A 17,087-nucleotide genomic window follows, 5' to 3' on the forward strand; every position below is an offset into this window, starting at 1 on the left:
CGTGCGCGACCTCAACCGTCAGCTAGGGACTCCTTCTCACGGGTTACCTGTGGATTCCTGCAAAGAAGGACAAAGGGGCGCCCTAGCGGCCGTTTGCACTCCGACGCTCAAGTCAGCCAGCAAGAAACACCAAAAACTCTACACCTCCGTATTGGAGCACCGTGTGTGGCACTTTGAAGGTGGTCAAAGGAAAAACTCTCTCTCTCTCTCGTGTCTATTTCTCCTTCTGGCCAAAATCTTCCTCTAGTCCCTTGCGCGTAACCTCAAGGCTCGAGCAAACAACTAGAGTGTTTCTGGAAAATTTGCCCAAAAGTTCGAACCCCGTTCCCAACATTCGAGGCGCTATTTAAACTACTCCAGCATTCAAAGCGCCTTAAAGCGCATTTAATTATAAAACGTAGCGTATTTAAGACGTTTAAACCGTTTGGGAGCATTTATAGTACCTTAAATGCTTGAAACGGAAACTGTATTAAATAACTTTAATTACCTTGTACCTGACAAAACGGCGTTTCGATTCTGACTTGGTTGTTGTACACGTGGAGGGCCTCACAGTGCCGTGACCCACACTGAGGGTATTTCCTCGTGTGGGCCCTCCTATCTGGGAGTGCATCTGCGCAAGAGTGACCCTTCGGGTGCCAACTCATGCCCCCAAACCTCCAGTCACTCACTTTGAGAGCGTATCTACCTTCCTCTCGTACCCTGCACCCGGCTACCCTGGGCGTGACCCTCCTCATGAGTCGTATCTATCCCAAGGGCGTTTCTGGGGCGGCAGGGGCACTTCACGAGTCAGGTTGCTCTACACTGGCGCTATTACTTATGGCCTTGAAGCCACCTTTCTCTTCTCTTCATTACTGCCCCGGATTATCGAGATTTGAGGCCTTCCCATGGCGTCGCTCCCTCCATGGTCTTCCCTACCCATGGGTATCGAGGAGCGATATTGTGATTGCCCTGCTTTTGTGACAGTTGGCCTTGGCGACGCCCTACCTTGGCGACGTCTTATCTTGGCGACACTCCCTCTTGGCGACGCCTTACGTTGACTTTGACCTCGACGTTGACTTTGACATTGACTTTGTCAACGCCCGGGTACGGGACGATACAAAAATTATGTTTTTTTTTTACTTTCAATAAAATAACTCATAAAAAATTATTAAATAAAACTAATTTTAGATACGAGTAGTTATTATATTGACTAAATTATAAATTATTTTATAAATTAAAAAATTATTAAATTTATTATAATAAATTTTCTTCATTTGAACTATTAAAAATATATTTTTTTTTTTACTTTAAATAAATTAACTCATAAGAAAAATCATTAAATATAACTAATTTTAGACACCAGAATAAGTAGTTACTATATTAAATAAATTAGAAACTATTTTATAAATTACAAAATTATTGGTGTCTAAATAGTTTTTATTATTAATATAAATTTATAAAATAGTTTTTAAATGGTTATTTAACCATTATTTACCAAAGTTTTGGGTACTAACTACTTTATATTCTAAATTAATTTTTATTAGTCTTTTTAAGACTAATTTAAAATTTAAAATATTAATAACTAAACCCTTGGTAGCTAATTTAAATATCAGTTTAAAAACTATTTTATAATTTTTTATTAATAATGGAAATCACTTTAGTCAATATAGTGACTAATTATTTTTTGTCCTTAAAAATAATTGTAATTTAATGTTTTTCTTGTAGTGTTAATCGAATTTCATATACTAATGCAATAGCCAATAAGAAAGTTATGAATGTGATTATTATGTCATACAACAGATGTGGATTATATCTCGTGCAACATTATTTTTTATTGGAACAAATATTAAAAAACTTAAATATTCTTAAAAAATAGATTGAATGTTTCATTGGGCATACACACAATTAAAAAGATTCGTTATAGGCAAGATATTTTCTATACTATTAAAAAATATTGTTAGTTAGGGTTTAAAATTATGTTTGGTATTTAGGCATTGGATTTTCATATTGCTACTTTAGTTTTTTATTAATAATTGTGGTTAGTCCAATTATGTTTTAATGTTTTTTACATTGAAATGTTCACATAGTTTAATTGGACAAGTTTTCAGAATCATAAGTCAGAATTAACCGTGAAACTTCTTCTATTAACAAATCTTATATGTTTATATTTACAATTAAAAATAGAAAGACACAAAACTAACAAATTACTTTAAAAAAATTAACACATATTACATCGGTTAAAAATCATAATTAATCTAAAAATACATGTATTATATTGTCCCGATATAATACATGTAAAAAAAAAAAATTCTTTTGCACCAACATCCCTTTGAGACCATAACTAATGCAATTTGTTTCTTCATATTTGTTTGGATTCATCTCCTTTACACTTAATTACACTAAATGTTACATTAGTTAGTATTTTTAGTTGATGTAATTTATAATTCACGTAAATGTCTTACTTTTTTTTTTATCGATAACATCTATGTACCTTGATTGATATAATATTTAACAAATAATCGATGTAAAATATTTTTTTAATCATAATGTTTTTGTGTAGTAATTGGTATTTAGTACACGTTACATGTTAAAATAATAGCTCGTTGTAAATATTATTCATTTTGAGATATTTTGTGTTTTAAATCCTTTCTTGAATTTTGTGTGATGGTTTTATTATGTGAATCAATATGGTCTAAGGGGTACAGTTATATAACTTGGGATTGGGACCTTACAAATGTAATGTTTTTTTTAACTTGACATGATAATATCTATTAATATTATTAAAGAATAATTTATGTTAATATATATATATATATATATATATATATATTTAGAATATTAAAAAACTGTGAAAAGAATAAATAAGATGGAATCTAAAATAAGATAAAGTTAGATATATTTTAAATAATTTATATAAAAATTAAATAATTAATTAGTTTATGATTTATGCCAAGGGGTACCTTGAACTAAATATATGAACTTTTTAATTATGTTATTACAAATGCTTAAGCTTTTAAACCTTTAAAACCATGTCATATTTATTAAAATTCTATTTGTGGTTATGAGTAAAGTATAATTTTTAGAAATGTTTTAATGATATTAATGTATTTATTGATTTATATTTATATTAATGTCAATTATATTATTATATTTATTAAAAAATTACCTTGATATATTAGAAGACACGGTGAGGACTAGGATAAGATTTTAGTTTTATTAAAAAATTTCCTTGATATTATTAATGTATAATTTTAGTTTTAGAAGGATGAGATTATAATATTGTTAGGACTAGGATAAAATTTTAACAACTGTCTAACTAATTTTAATATTATTACACCATGCCAAAGTAGATGATGTGAAAAAACAGAAAATAAAAACACCATTACAATTTGTTCATTATTATTAATTCTGAAAAATATAAATGTTTTCTTAAAGCTTGTATACGTTTGTAGATTTGATTGTGATAAAACCAAAATCGATAAAGTTTTTTTTTTTTTACATGGCATGTCAATTCCATAATACTACTTAATGTAATTGAATTGAATTAGATTCATACTACTATTTAATGTAATTGAATGGAATTAGGTTAAAATTAACCACACAAAAAAATTGACTGGGTTGATTAGCAAGTTATGCAACTTGCTTACACCCACATCTAAAATTTTGAACCTAACAACTTTAGTTGACAAATTTTTCACAAACACCATTAAGGTAAAAGTTTCATATTGTCCATAAAGTATTTTATTACAAAATGAACAAGTTCGTGTCTCTCAATGATATTATGAATAAATAACATTAGATTTATGCATAAATGTGTCCAAATTAAGGGGAGGAGAAATTACAATAGAGATAATTTTTTTTATCAAAAACAAAATTAAAAGGAGTACTTGGAGTGTTCCAAATCCATATGAAAAAAAAAACCAGTAAGATTATCAAACAAAAGAATTTGCATAAAGACATTACAAAACAATAGATTGTCTGCAATAAAATAGAAATTAAATAATTGTTCCTTGCAAATCACAATCTTATGTAATCTTATGTAGTCATCAAATGTGCATATTCCAATTTTAGAATCCTTTAGATTATAGAGTTGATTGTGTATTACATTAAAAATTTCGATTCATCTATTACCGTTGTTCCAAACCTGACATATGATTTTGTAGTTAAAAATAATATGATTGATTGACTCAATGTGAGATGTGCACAAGGACCACTTCGTATCAGCCTATATAATGACACAAATTATCTTTTGTTGATATTTTCCATCAAGTAAAAAAATAACATTAGTTAGAGACTTAATATTTTATAAATCTCTAAAATAAAGAGAATAATCTTAAAATAATATATACATATCCTCATCAATAAAGTACATCACTCATCATGTGTGGCCATGATAGCACAATGGTAAAAAGTGTAGTACTTTTGTAACACAAATCCTCAAACATTTGCTCAATTTACAAGAAAACGTTTGTGTAACTAATTAAAAGTACCCCTCCAATGAGTTTAGCACAAAATAGGAGTAGCTAAAGATTCTTTAATTTATTTCAAATTATAAAAAAAATAAAAAAATTCTTTAATTTATAATAATAACCCATCCACCCATTTCAAGTTATATATAGTACAAAATTCGCCTTAATATGTGTTACTAAGACCACTCTTTTATAATTCGCTTCTTATAAAAAAAATCTGATAAATGAAATAAAAATAATAAAAATAAATAAGAAATAAAGTAGAAATTTAAAATATGTAGATGGAGAAAAATAAAAATATAAAAAAGTAACTGAAAAATAAAAATTTACCCACTCTATTGTCATCTTAGTTTTCACTAATTTTTTTTTTCTAAATTAGTTTTATTATTGTTAAATAGAATACCTTAGTCGATGTGAGATCTCCAACCCACCCCTCACGTCGAGAGTGACAGCAGTTCGTGCGTGGGATAACATATTATGGGTGGTCCGATAACGACCCGATAGCGGGTGCCCTGATAAACTCAACAAATAATTGCTAGGATAGGCTCAAAATGACTCTGATACCATATTACAAAGTGGACTTTAAGTCTAACTCAACCTCATAAAACCAACTCATGAGGTTAAGGTTTGCACTCACTTGTATACAATGAATTGTTCTCATCTCTAGTCGATGTGGGATTCCAACCAATTTAGAAACCAAAATTTGTTTATTCTCTAAAATAATTTTTAATTTAATCACTATAATAATTAATTATTTTTTGTCTCTAAAATTAATTTTTATTTTATAATTTTCTTGTAATGTGTGCGACATGTTAATAAAAATAAAAACAAGACTTAGTATTACACAATGCAATAAAGTTTTGACAAAGTTACCTATAATACTTGAAATAGTCATTGGACGTACAATTAATAATGCCAAATTAATCATTATTGCGGACTTTGTTGCACCTCGAGAAACAATGAAGGGCATAGAATTACCATGTCTTGTAGAACAATTAGTCAACTTTTAGTAATTAGTCAACTAAAACAATTAATTTAGTTTAGGTTTAGTTGATTTAAGAAAATTAGGGAAATGGAAAGACAATATTGAGATTAGGTACAGAAACCAAATGATTTTCCCATGATTTGCAATTTCCTAGGAAATGCCAAATTATCTTCAAATGATGAGAATAATTTTCTTTTAGCTTTTCTTTTATAAGATATCACCTTATTATTGTCTTGTTTGAACCTTTACTATATTCGTATTCTTTTTGTCACTTTATTCCAATTTTTTAGCCTTTTCCCAATGTTCATATTTTCTTGATAAAGTATAAAGTGTGTTTGTGACTGTGCCCAGATTAAATATATGAAAAAAAATTATATTTAAGAACCACTTATAATAATATAACAATATTTTGAATTAAAAATAAAACAAAAATAAATAAAATATTAATTTATTGAAGTATGAAACATATCATCACTTTCACAACTCCATTGGAAAAAATATTAAAATATTGATAATGTAAAGTCCTGTGATGCAATTATCAAGAATCATTTCATACTTTAAGATATCTAAAGCTCTCTTTTCTGCACATTCTTTTGTCAGATTGCAAATATACAATAATAAATTAGATTTAATATAGTTACTGAGAAATTAATAAATGTTGATTTGAATATGACAAAGAGCTTTGATTGGAAGGACATGCTTTTGTTTCCCACACCCTCTTCTTTGTTGCTTTCTGGCTTTCTTGTCTCCTTGTCTTTCTTTAGCTCCTTTTACTTTTTTTAATCCTTTCTTTTCTATTCTTTTCAGCTTTCTTTTTCTGTGATTTTCTTTGCAGGTACCATATTCTTATTCCTGCTATCTATAGCTCTTGTGATTCTACACACATAATTTCACAATGAATGCCTCAAAGTGATCGACCTAAGGTGAACTCCAAATCCAAATTTGGCTTCTTGGCACTTGTTTCTGGAGTGTTTGAAGATGAGTTTCCATCTGATATTTCATTGCTTTGGCCCTTTGGATCCATTCCCTTCCATAGAACAAAAAATGAAGATCAGAACTATAATATGCATGTTTGGCTTGGATAATTACAGAACAACATCAACTAGGGTTCACTTAGAGTCTCTTAGAATTATAATAGATTTGACCCAACTATTTTGCATACATAGTGGTGGTAGCTAGCATAGGAATAAGAAGATTTTTAAAAGTGTTAGGATAAATAATATTAAAATTTTTACCATGGTGCAAGTGAAGGTATGGTTATGGGTGAATCCTAAAGTTTGCAAGGTAAGTTTTTCATATTTTGACCGGTGTTAAATCTTTAGTATGTATGAGATATGTTAGAAAATGTTAGGAGTTTATGTTGAATTGTGTGATTGTTTACGTTTGTCAGCTATCCTTTGTTTTATGTGCTATAGTCTGTGTAAGAATTTTGGAAGATTAATTTTGGTTGGCTTTCTATAAGGTTGAGGTATCCCTAAAATACCTCAAATTCATTTATTCGTTTATTGTCGATAAAAAAAATTATGTAACAATTAATTTGAGTCAAATGGGGTAGGTTTAGGTTTCTATGGTGTTTTTAAATAAAGATATATTGCCATTAATTAAAGCTTAAGTTTTCTTTTCCATATCACAAATCAATTTATTACCCTTGTAATTAGCATCTATGAAAAAGATAGGTCTACCAGGTTGAATATGTGAGCAACAAACAAAGCAACTTTTTGAAAAGCCTCTAATTATTCCTTTCCTTGTCTCCATAATGTACATGGCCAAATGAAAAAGATAGAATATGTGTTCTCTTTTATTCTCAACATACTATTCCATGCATTCCAAGCTCAACAACATGCATGTGTTAGTACAAAACACTAGTTAATCCAAACCAAAAGGACACATTTGGAGAGAGATAAAGGGGTGTTAAGAGTAACATTACACAAACCTCAACAGAAGGCACGTTCCCAATAGAATCAACCTTTGGCTTGCCATGCAACCAAGCTTCCCTGCTGCAACAAACAAACACATGGAAAGAATATTTCCCATTACTGAATGGCATGAAGAAGAAAAGCATTCTGAGGAAAGAAAGCAATCTTTTAGTATCTTATTTATAGCTATTCTGCTCTCTGAAATAAAGTTGAAGCCACCCCATGTGATAGCATCTCTCTCTCAAAGGGCAAAATCACTTTGTTTGGCACCAACATTTCTAAGTATGGTCTACCAAGGGAGTGGCTTTAGGACTAAGTTTCCTATAGTTGTAGGACCCCATCAACCCCACCAAATCATAAGGAAAGAGATATCTCTCTTTCTGAGGTGGATTTGTGCAATCATGAAAATCCAATGTCTTGAGTGTGGGATTGTTTTCACCAACTTGCTAGCAGAGAGTGTATTATTACCCCATCATGGAGTCTTGGAGATCATGCTTTGAGAACAGACACAAACAAAAGCAAACTGAAATGATTTATACCTTTTCTGATTTTTCGCGCCTTAGTTTGTTTGTATGAATGGCCAAAGCTAAGAGAGAGAATCAAAGTGAAAGAGAGATTCTCGTCTGAATAAGACGTGCATGATACATGAATTGCGGTGACTACCTTACAATTAATTGTTTTACACACCACGGCAAATACAAATTAATATATTATATAATTATAAATTATATAAACTGATAATAAAGATTTATGTTTCAGGTTTTTTTAGTAAAAAAATGTTTTTCATGACTGGTTCAAAATGATTTGTTCCTTATTTTTATAATTATAATAAAAATTTGTACAATAAATTTGAATTTTAAAAAATTAATATAATTTTTTAAAAATTATGTTAGAACCGTGTTATAATTTTCAGAAATTCAACAAATATTTTTTGAATTGAACATTTCATATATATGTGTTTTACAAGTGTTGGTGTTTAATACGTGTGTCCGACACGGACACGTCATTTAAGAAAGTTGTCCGAACCTTACTACCAACCAAATAAATGCAAAGAACAAAAATATTACTTAAAATTTTGGTCATGATAATAGAAGTCCCCAATTGTAGAGTTTTTTTTCTCCCTAATATTCAAAATAACATGTTATGCGCTGTGTTTGGAGGAATAGGTAATACTAAATTATGAATATCTTTGGAAAAACATTTTTACAAATACTTGAGAAAAAAACACTTTAGAAAAACTATATATCACATATTCATTATAAGTTCACATTGTGTTACGTATTAGTTAACTAATTATGAAACTTACTTTTTATTAAATTTTCCGATTTTTAACTTGCATCACAAAGAAGACCAGCAAAATTTATGGATTGACATTCAATTCAAGTGACTTTTAAATGAATAAACAAACATAAATTACTGTTTGTATTCACAATTTTAGCTGCAAAATCTTGGTTTTATACAACTTGGCATTTGGTAACCTGAACGTATTTTGAATCCAAAAACCGTCTATTTGCATATAAGCATACGATCTACAACCTAATTTTAGAGATAAAAAATAACTAGTTTGATATATTTACAAAATTATATACTTTTTTAAAAATTAAAAAACTATTGATATCTAATTAGATACAAAAGTTTTAGATTCATATTTTTCTTATAGAATTTGTCGTATATTTGCATAGAGAAAAAAGTTTGCAGGTAAATATGCTGCATTTTGTCCAAAATCTGAATCTAAATCTTGTAAGTGTTATATAGAAGGGTTGAACCATCCTTAAGTAGTTCCTGTTATTCAATCTCCATTGCTGATAAAAAAAAGTGTTATATAAAAGGATAAAGCTGAGAAGAAAAAGTTCTGAAAACTCGAAGGGTTTGTGATATAGAAGTTTCTAAGTATTTGAACACATTATTCATGGTAATTATCATAACGCCATTACCTTGAAGAGTTGTCCCAAAGGCCACCATTTTCATTATCTTCATTAACACTTGTTCTTGCCTGCTTAATCCTTGGAGACTCTTCAGAAGTATCTCCAGAAGACCCATTATCATAAGCATCACATTGCCCTAATTAATTCATTTAAGTTTAAAGAACAAAATCAAAACAAAATTAGGAAGAACAAGTTTAGTGTAAAATTTCTGAGTCTTCAAACTAAATAAAGTTCAGTATATGGTCACTAACCTGATGATGCTGCAGCTCTATCAGTAGTTTTCACTGTTCGGTACATCTGGTTTTGAATTTTTGAATCATTAGCACAAGAAACAAGCTACTATGTAATTTATTTACTGCATGCATGCATGCATGTTTAGGAAATGTTTTTGCATTAATTCATATTTTAAAACAGAAAATATATAAAACAAAACTTATACAACATAGTATAAGTCATGTTTATTTAATTTTCTAATTACTACTACAAGAAAATCATTAAATAAAAATCAATTTTAGAAACAAAAATTAACTAGTTGCTATATTGACTAAACTAGATACCATTTTAGAGACTAATTTTTTTATTTATTTTTAAATTAATTTTTATTATTGATAAATAATTTATAAATTGGTATCTAATTAGCTACTAAGATTTTAATTACAAATTATTTAGATTCTAAATTTAGTAACAAAAACATGTATAACTAATTAGATATCAATTTAAAAACTATTTATCAATAAAAACTAATTTAAAAATCAATATTTTTTTTAGTCTGTAAAATAATATTTAATTTCGTCAATATAACAACTAATTATTTTTTATCTCTAAAATTACATTTTCTTGGAATGATAAATCACATAAAAAAACATTAATTTATAGGCACCGGAAAACCTTCCTGCATGATATCAGACTTTGTATATCTCATTGAAGAAATGAGAGATAAGAAGGTAAAAATGTATGACTTAAAAGAAAGAAAGAAAAATCAGAGATAAGAATAATGAAAACCTGTGTCAGAATATCAAACTTGTTTCAATAATGAATCTGATATACAGTAACCACAAGTTCTAGTATAGAAGAACAGAAGCATTGAAACCTACAAGGTGTGATATGTGTAAAGCATACAGAAATTTGGTTTCTAACTATAGATAAAGCAAGATTATATATAATCTTTAATGGGTATTTTGCTTTTTGAAAAGATTAATCTCGTGACTTTTATCTGTGAGATATCTTATTTGAAAGAGAAAAAAAGAAGAACTGAGTTGAGGTACATGGTAAGTTGGGAAGGGAATGCATGGAAACATGTGACTAACCATGGTTAAAAGTGGTGTGGTTAAAAAAGCAACTGAGGAAGGGATGATTGAGAAATGATGGTGTTTTGTACTTGCTGTTATTTTTTTTCCCATTTTTTGTTTGGCAGTTTATATAATAATACTGATAAGTTTGTATATAGCTATGGACTGAAGTCTCGGATTCGCTGCAACTCATTTTGAATTGCAGGGTTTTGTCTTACTCGTTTATAGAAACCTCTCTCTGACTCTCTTTTTCTCTCTCTCAACATCCATGGTTCATTCTTCTAAGCAAAAAGCTGTTTATTAGTAGCTTGCAGAAGCAGAGGCAACAGATCAAATAGTAAATGATATCTGCAAGGAAACCATTGGAATTTGCAACATATATTGTAGGCTTTTATGTATGCAAGTAATAATTACCAAACTCAACTAATTTAAACCCCAATAATCCAACTTTAACTAAAAGATTAACAGTAAAAAGAAGTCAAGATTAATTAAGATTAATGATGAAAGTATAGTGCAATGACCCAGTTTGAGATTACCTGCAGGTGAGACTTAACATGTGCTAAAGTGAGATCCTTTACATCCATTAGCTCAAGAACTGATTTGGGTGTAGCCCCTATGGTCAATTAGAAAGAAAAAAAATGCAATTTTTAGAAGAAATGAAGATCCATTTGTTTCTTTCTTTTGTCTATTTCCAGAATAAAAACAAAGTGAAAAGCAAAGTTGGAGGTAAAGAGGAGAGGAAAAAAAAGAGAAAGTGATTAAGGGAAATGATGAAAGCATGATTACTTTCATGGCCACCCAAAAGTTGAACGACATGGACGAAGCGAGCATGGAGTGTGGTGGTCCAACGCATCCTGGGAGCCCTCATGTGACGCTTGGGAGGAAAGCGTGAGAGGAACCTTGAGTTGATGAGAGGTTGGGAAAGGAAAGGGTTTGAAGGTGTTGGTGTGTTGGATGGAGCATGTGGATGAGGAAATGAGAGAGAAGGGTTTTGGTACACAGGGATTCCTCTTATGGGTCTCAGAAAACCTAGGTCTTGCTGAAAGAAATGGTTTTGTTGGATGGGGTTGTTGCCATTATTATTGTTAATGTTGTTTTGGAAGTGGTGGATAAGGTTGGTGTTGGTGTTGGGGATGTTGGTGTTTGAAGAAGAAGGCCTTGGATTGGAGAGGGAGAGGTCTGTTTTGACTAAGGATGTGTTTGTTTTGACTAAGGATGTGGTTGTTTTGGATTCCAAAGCTCTCTTCCAGAACCCCAAATCCATCTCCTCTTCTGTGCTTCTCTTCCAATTACTTGATGTGGATTTACTGTTTGGAGGAGTGATTTGCAAGGACAAATCTGGCTGTGCTGGGAATAGCTCCATGCCTGTCTATATATCTATCTATGTATCTATCTATCTATATTTGTACTGTGGTAAATACTTCTTCTTCTTCTTCTCCTTCTCTTCTTGTGTTTCTTCTTTTCTTCTTCTTCTTCTTCTAAGTTCTTGTTTCCCTAGCTCAATTTCCTTTTGTTGTGCAATATTGCACAACTAAGAAAATTTCCAAGGATGAGAGAGACATGAATTGGAGGGTGTTTGTGGGTGGTGATTTGCAGGAGAAAGGTAAGGAAATGGATATTTGTGAAGGTGTTTGAGTAGAGATTTGAGATTTAAAAGAGAAATGTAAAGAGAGAAAGAGAGAGAGGAAATGAATGAGAAGGTATGGGAAGTGAATTGTTGTTTGTGTTGTGTGAAGTATGTGAGAAAATGACACTTGAGGGAGAGAGATTGAGTGTGTGTACGTGGGGGTAGGGTAAGAAAGGAAGAAAAGGGTGACAAAAGGAAACCAGAGAAAACAAAATAAGTTTATAACTTTTATTTCTTTTTTATAAATATTGGATTTTAAAAACATCAAAAAGTCAAGAATTTACCATATCTTCTTTTATGTCTCCAACACATACTTCCATGAAAGTTAACTCAATAACTCTTAAATTTAAACACACATAATTTGCTTAAAGATTTTAGGAGTTTTTTTTTTTTAAATATTAATTTTACAACTATCAACAATAAAAAAATATATAAAAAAAAACTATGAGTGATCCAACTCTTATAAAAAAAATCAAAACTATCTTACATTACAAAACCTTTCAAACTATTGGATACCATATCTCCCCAAACTAACCCGGACAGAAACAAGTTAAATCGAGAATATACAAACTAAATGATCAAGATACTAATCAAAATCATAGAAGTAGAGAAAATTTAAAAGTAATTCAAGACAAAACCTTCAACTGAATTGAAGAGAAAATCTCTCAGTAATCCAACACTCCACATTTAAAAATAATCTTATTCATGTGACACTAACTACTTAATTATAATCTTTTAAAAATCTTTTAAAGAAAGTATCTTTATATTAGTCCTTATATTTATAATTTCATGATACATTTTTGTGTACAATTTATGTATATAATATATTTAAAGTGTTTATTTATTTTTAAGAGAAAACACAAATAAAAAATTCAAATTATACGGTGACTAAACTATTTTAAGATACAGTCCCAATTTTCAATATAATATATATTTAAAGATAAAAACTGATTTGTCCTGAAGTCATATGTAATTAATTATGTGAACTTGGCATTGTATTATTGTTGTATTGTGAATTTTAAAATAATTATTTCTAAATATGTATTATTAATTGATGTAGGATATTTTTATCTTTGACCATGATTTACCTACACCAATACAAATGACATAAATTACTTTTAAGAAAATTGTAATGATTTCTATCTTAAATTGGCTGAGATAACATCATTACAATCAATTATTGAGATATTGTCCGTTTTTAATGTTGATGTTTTTGTTACGGTTTTATTTTTAAAAGATGTCTCATAGAATTGGAAAAAAAAATAATATATAATCTATTATTAACCTTGACTAACTATATTCTCATCATACCAGAAGAAAAATATTCTAAAAAATGTCAAAAATCTATCCAACATATTTCAAAATGTTACTAAATATCACACACTTGATAAAAATATTTATCTGGAAAAATGTTTCCAAGAAATGTGATTCCTGAAATATGCAATACCTAATTTTTGACAAATCACTTCATGCATTCTTTTATGTTCTTGTCACTTTCTCTATTATAATGAACTAACAAATCAAAGGTTCATGACTATGATACATACAAATAAAAAGTCAAATGTACCCTCTGTCTTGTGTACAACAAAATCAGAATAATTATTTCTAAAAGGTTAAAATTGTCTTTCCCTTATATTTTACTTGCCCCGAACTAGGGGTAGAAAAATAGACGAAAAACAAGTTGAAACAATATTTTAAATATGATGATTAATTTTTATTTTTTTTTAAGAAATGAATGTCTTATTGGTGGGTTGGGAAATCTATGGAAAATTTAATTTTGAGGTCACCCTTTAAAATTAACGAGAAGAATTTATATTTATTTATAATTCTTACTGCCATTATTGTAAAATGCGGATAATAAGATGTCTTTAACTTCTCATAATTAATCTTATTCTACTTTTTATTATGATTGTCCCTAGTTTATTATTATTGTCCTTGCATATATATATATATATATATATATATATATATATATATGATATTAAAATATATATTGTCCTTGCATAAATCAGACATTTATGATATGAAAATCAACAAATAAATATAGAATGGAACATCACTATTTTTTTTATGATGATATGAATAATATTAAATTAAAAATATAGTAGATTAAGTATGTTAATTAACTTATATTTTGAACGATTTCGTGTAAATAATATTTGAAATCACAATATGCAGTTGTTTTTGCTCTTCAGTTATTTCTGTTTTCAAACTACTAGATAAGTTAATATATATAAAATGAGGAAAATTTCATCGTTACTTGAAAGAATTGAATTTAAAATATTATAAAATAACTCATTATAACATAAAATGATGAAAAGAATACCAATTCATAATTTCTATATTATACTAACTTTGTTTTCAATTTTATTTTCTAAAATTATAAAGTGAATGTCATAATTATGGTATTCAATCAAGATTATCATAATTCTATTAGAGGGCAACAAAATATGGGATATTTAATTGAGATTTTTAAAAATTGGAAAATAATAATCTATTATTCAAAATTATACAAGCTTCAAGACATTATTGTTGATAGAATTTTCATGGATTTTTCACGAATTTTTATATGTATGTGCGAATAATATTATTTTATGAAACAATATCATCGTTTAATGACCCACTAGCACTATTTCTATAATTTTTGGCAATTGATATTTAATGACTAATTTTAGTAACATAAAACTTAGTAATGTATATTAACGACGGATTTAGTAAAGAAAATTAGTGATGGACTTAGTGACTAAAAGTAAAAAATTTAGTGATCGAGAGGAATTGATTTTAAAATCCAAAAGTAATGATTAATATATTTGTTATTAAATTGATTACTAGTGATATTATTATTTTTATTTTCTATTTTAAAAATAATATGCTTAATAAATATGTTAAAAAATATAAATATAAGGTATCTTCTATAAAAATCACCAAAATAGGACAAATTTATGAACGTTAACATATAATAAGTATAAACAATCATTTAGATAATATTAAAATAATTACATACATAGAAAGGTTCAAATTAAATGTTTAGAAAACTAATAACAAAGTATAATCTAGATAACTAAACTTGTAATTCAACTAGTGGAGACTCTTCTACAATAAATATTGATTGAGAGATTTCTTATCATGTTCAAACAAATTCTGCTTGTAAACACTCAAATAAGAGTAATAATAAAAAGCATAAAAAAGACATCAATGTACCACAAATTAACATAGCATATTTATTACTTTGATTAACATGTATTGATGTTTGATTCACCATGAGATATTCACCTACATCCATTAGTGTATAACAAAACAACTCTAATATTATTAGAAGGTTACAATTTTAAGAATATCTACACAATAAAAAAAGACGCTCTTCGACATGACTTGTAAATATAAGTAATTTTAAATATGCATTACTAAGATAGCATTTCAAAATTAAATTAATTAAATTTTTTTAAACTTTCTAATTTAATACATTCAATAAACTAGAGAAGACCTCTAGAAGACTACAAAAAGACTGAAACTCAACTCTGCAGAGTCATTATCATTTTGAGTTAGACTTAGTTTAAAATAAATGTATAAAGTAGTTTAGGATTTCCTGAGTCATGTATTATAGAATAAGACAAATTCTTCCTACATTTGAAATACAAAATTTGTATTCAAAATTGTACAATTCATAATATATTATATTATGAATTTTACAATTTGAAATAAAAAAAATTGTATTTCGGATTCTAAAATTCATAATATAAGTTTTGTATTTTGAATTTTATAATTCAAAATATAATTTTTTGTACTTAAACGGTGAAGGTAAATGACTACTATGGTGGTGACGCTGGAAGTGGGAGGTGTTTGTGGTGGTGGTATTGGAGGTAGGGCTACTACAACGATGGTGCTAGAGGTGGAGAGTTGCGACGGTGAAAGTTGGATGTGGAAGTTGTTGCGAGGATGGAAGTTGGAGGTGGAGTGCTCAATGGAGAAGATGCTAAAATTGTAATTTCACTTCTTTTATGAAGGTACGGGAAGAAATTGCCTAGAATAATTGGGCCAAGTAGAGTAAAATAATGTTTCTCTTATATTTAGGTCAATGATAAAATAGGATGACATAAACCATCTAAAGTTACATTTGAACTTTTTAAGCCCAATGTAAATCCTAAGACGTCCAAAGGGAGAGAATGGTACACCAAGAAGCTCTACACACAAGGAGGACACATTCTTCACACAGGAGAGACATGGAGATTGTGACTAACCACATGACATTCTCTCATTGCCTATTCTAGATCCAGGATTTTATTTTGAATATGAATTTTGTGAATTTGGCTCTCTTTTGGGTTGACCATAACACTATAAATAAGTGTGTCCAACTCAATTTTGGATATATATCTTGTTCTTGAACTCTCTCTATGATAATTTCCTTTGTAGCTAACCCTAGACTCTTTCTTAGTGAGTTGACATCACCTCTCACTTTACATCTTCACCCAATTCCACTTCAAAGCATCGAAAATACCTCCTCATCTACTTGCTTCCGCATCATCACTTATCCATTTTAAAATAAATAAAAATAAAAAATAATTCTAGAAATAAATTTTATCATATGATATCCAGAGCCATGATTTTGTTGAGTTGAGTGCTTTTTTTTCTACTTTCTTTCATTAATTCCGTTAAGGATGATGATGAATCCAATCCAAATCTAAATATTTAGATTAGATTTTAAATCAAAATCTATATTCTTTATAAAAAAATTTGGTTTTTTATAAATTCAAATCCATATTTTTATAAAAAAAAATTGAATTGGATTTTAAATCTAAATCTATATTTTCTAAAAAAAATCAACATAATATTAATATAATAATATGTAATTTTTTTAACATTATATAAATATTAAATAAATATAATAAAATTATAATTT

At 28.6% G+C, this 17,087-nt stretch overlaps 1 protein-coding gene across 2 annotated transcripts; it reads right to left on the reverse strand.

Annotated features, from left to right (window-relative positions):
* Positions 1-5,865: 5,865 nt before the first annotated feature.
* On the reverse strand, positions 5,866-12,380 carry LOC137808658 (probable transcription factor KAN2). 2 transcript variants are annotated; one of them, XM_068609899.1, is made up of 6 exons: positions 11,350-12,380; positions 11,100-11,176; positions 9,526-9,571; positions 9,284-9,410; positions 7,367-7,427; positions 5,866-6,460 (listed from the first exon to the last, which is right to left on the reverse strand). In XM_068609899.1, exons 1-6 carry the CDS (start codon positions 11,924-11,926, stop codon positions 6,338-6,340), a joined length of 1,011 nt encoding a protein of 336 aa, XP_068466000.1. In that variant the 5' UTR covers positions 11,927-12,380; the 3' UTR covers positions 5,866-6,337. The 2 variants fall into 2 exon arrangements, with proteins under 2 accessions (XP_068466000.1, XP_068465999.1); XM_068609898.1 differs by having other exon boundaries at positions 7,367-7,430.
* Positions 12,381-17,087: the final 4,707 nt, after the last annotated feature.

Source organism: Phaseolus vulgaris, chromosome 3 (assembly GCF_000499845.2).
Source record: "Phaseolus vulgaris cultivar G19833 chromosome 3, P. vulgaris v2.0, whole genome shotgun sequence".
NCBI lineage: Eukaryota > Viridiplantae > Streptophyta > Magnoliopsida > Fabales > Fabaceae > Phaseolus > Phaseolus vulgaris.

Excerpts from the sequence above, each read along its gene's own strand:
- LOC137808658 (XM_068609898.1), bottom strand. The coding sequence starts at position 11,926 with ATGGAGCTATTCCCAGCACAGCCAGATTTGTCCTTGCAAATCACTCCT. Across the intron at positions 11,177-11,349 it reads ACTTTTGGGTGGCCATGAAA|GGGCTACACCCAAATCAGTT; the intron begins GTAATCATGCTT and ends AATTGACCATAG. Across the intron at positions 9,411-9,525 it reads TAGAGCTGCAGCATCATCAG|GGCAATGTGATGCTTATGAT; the intron begins GTTAGTGACCAT and ends TGAATTAATTAG.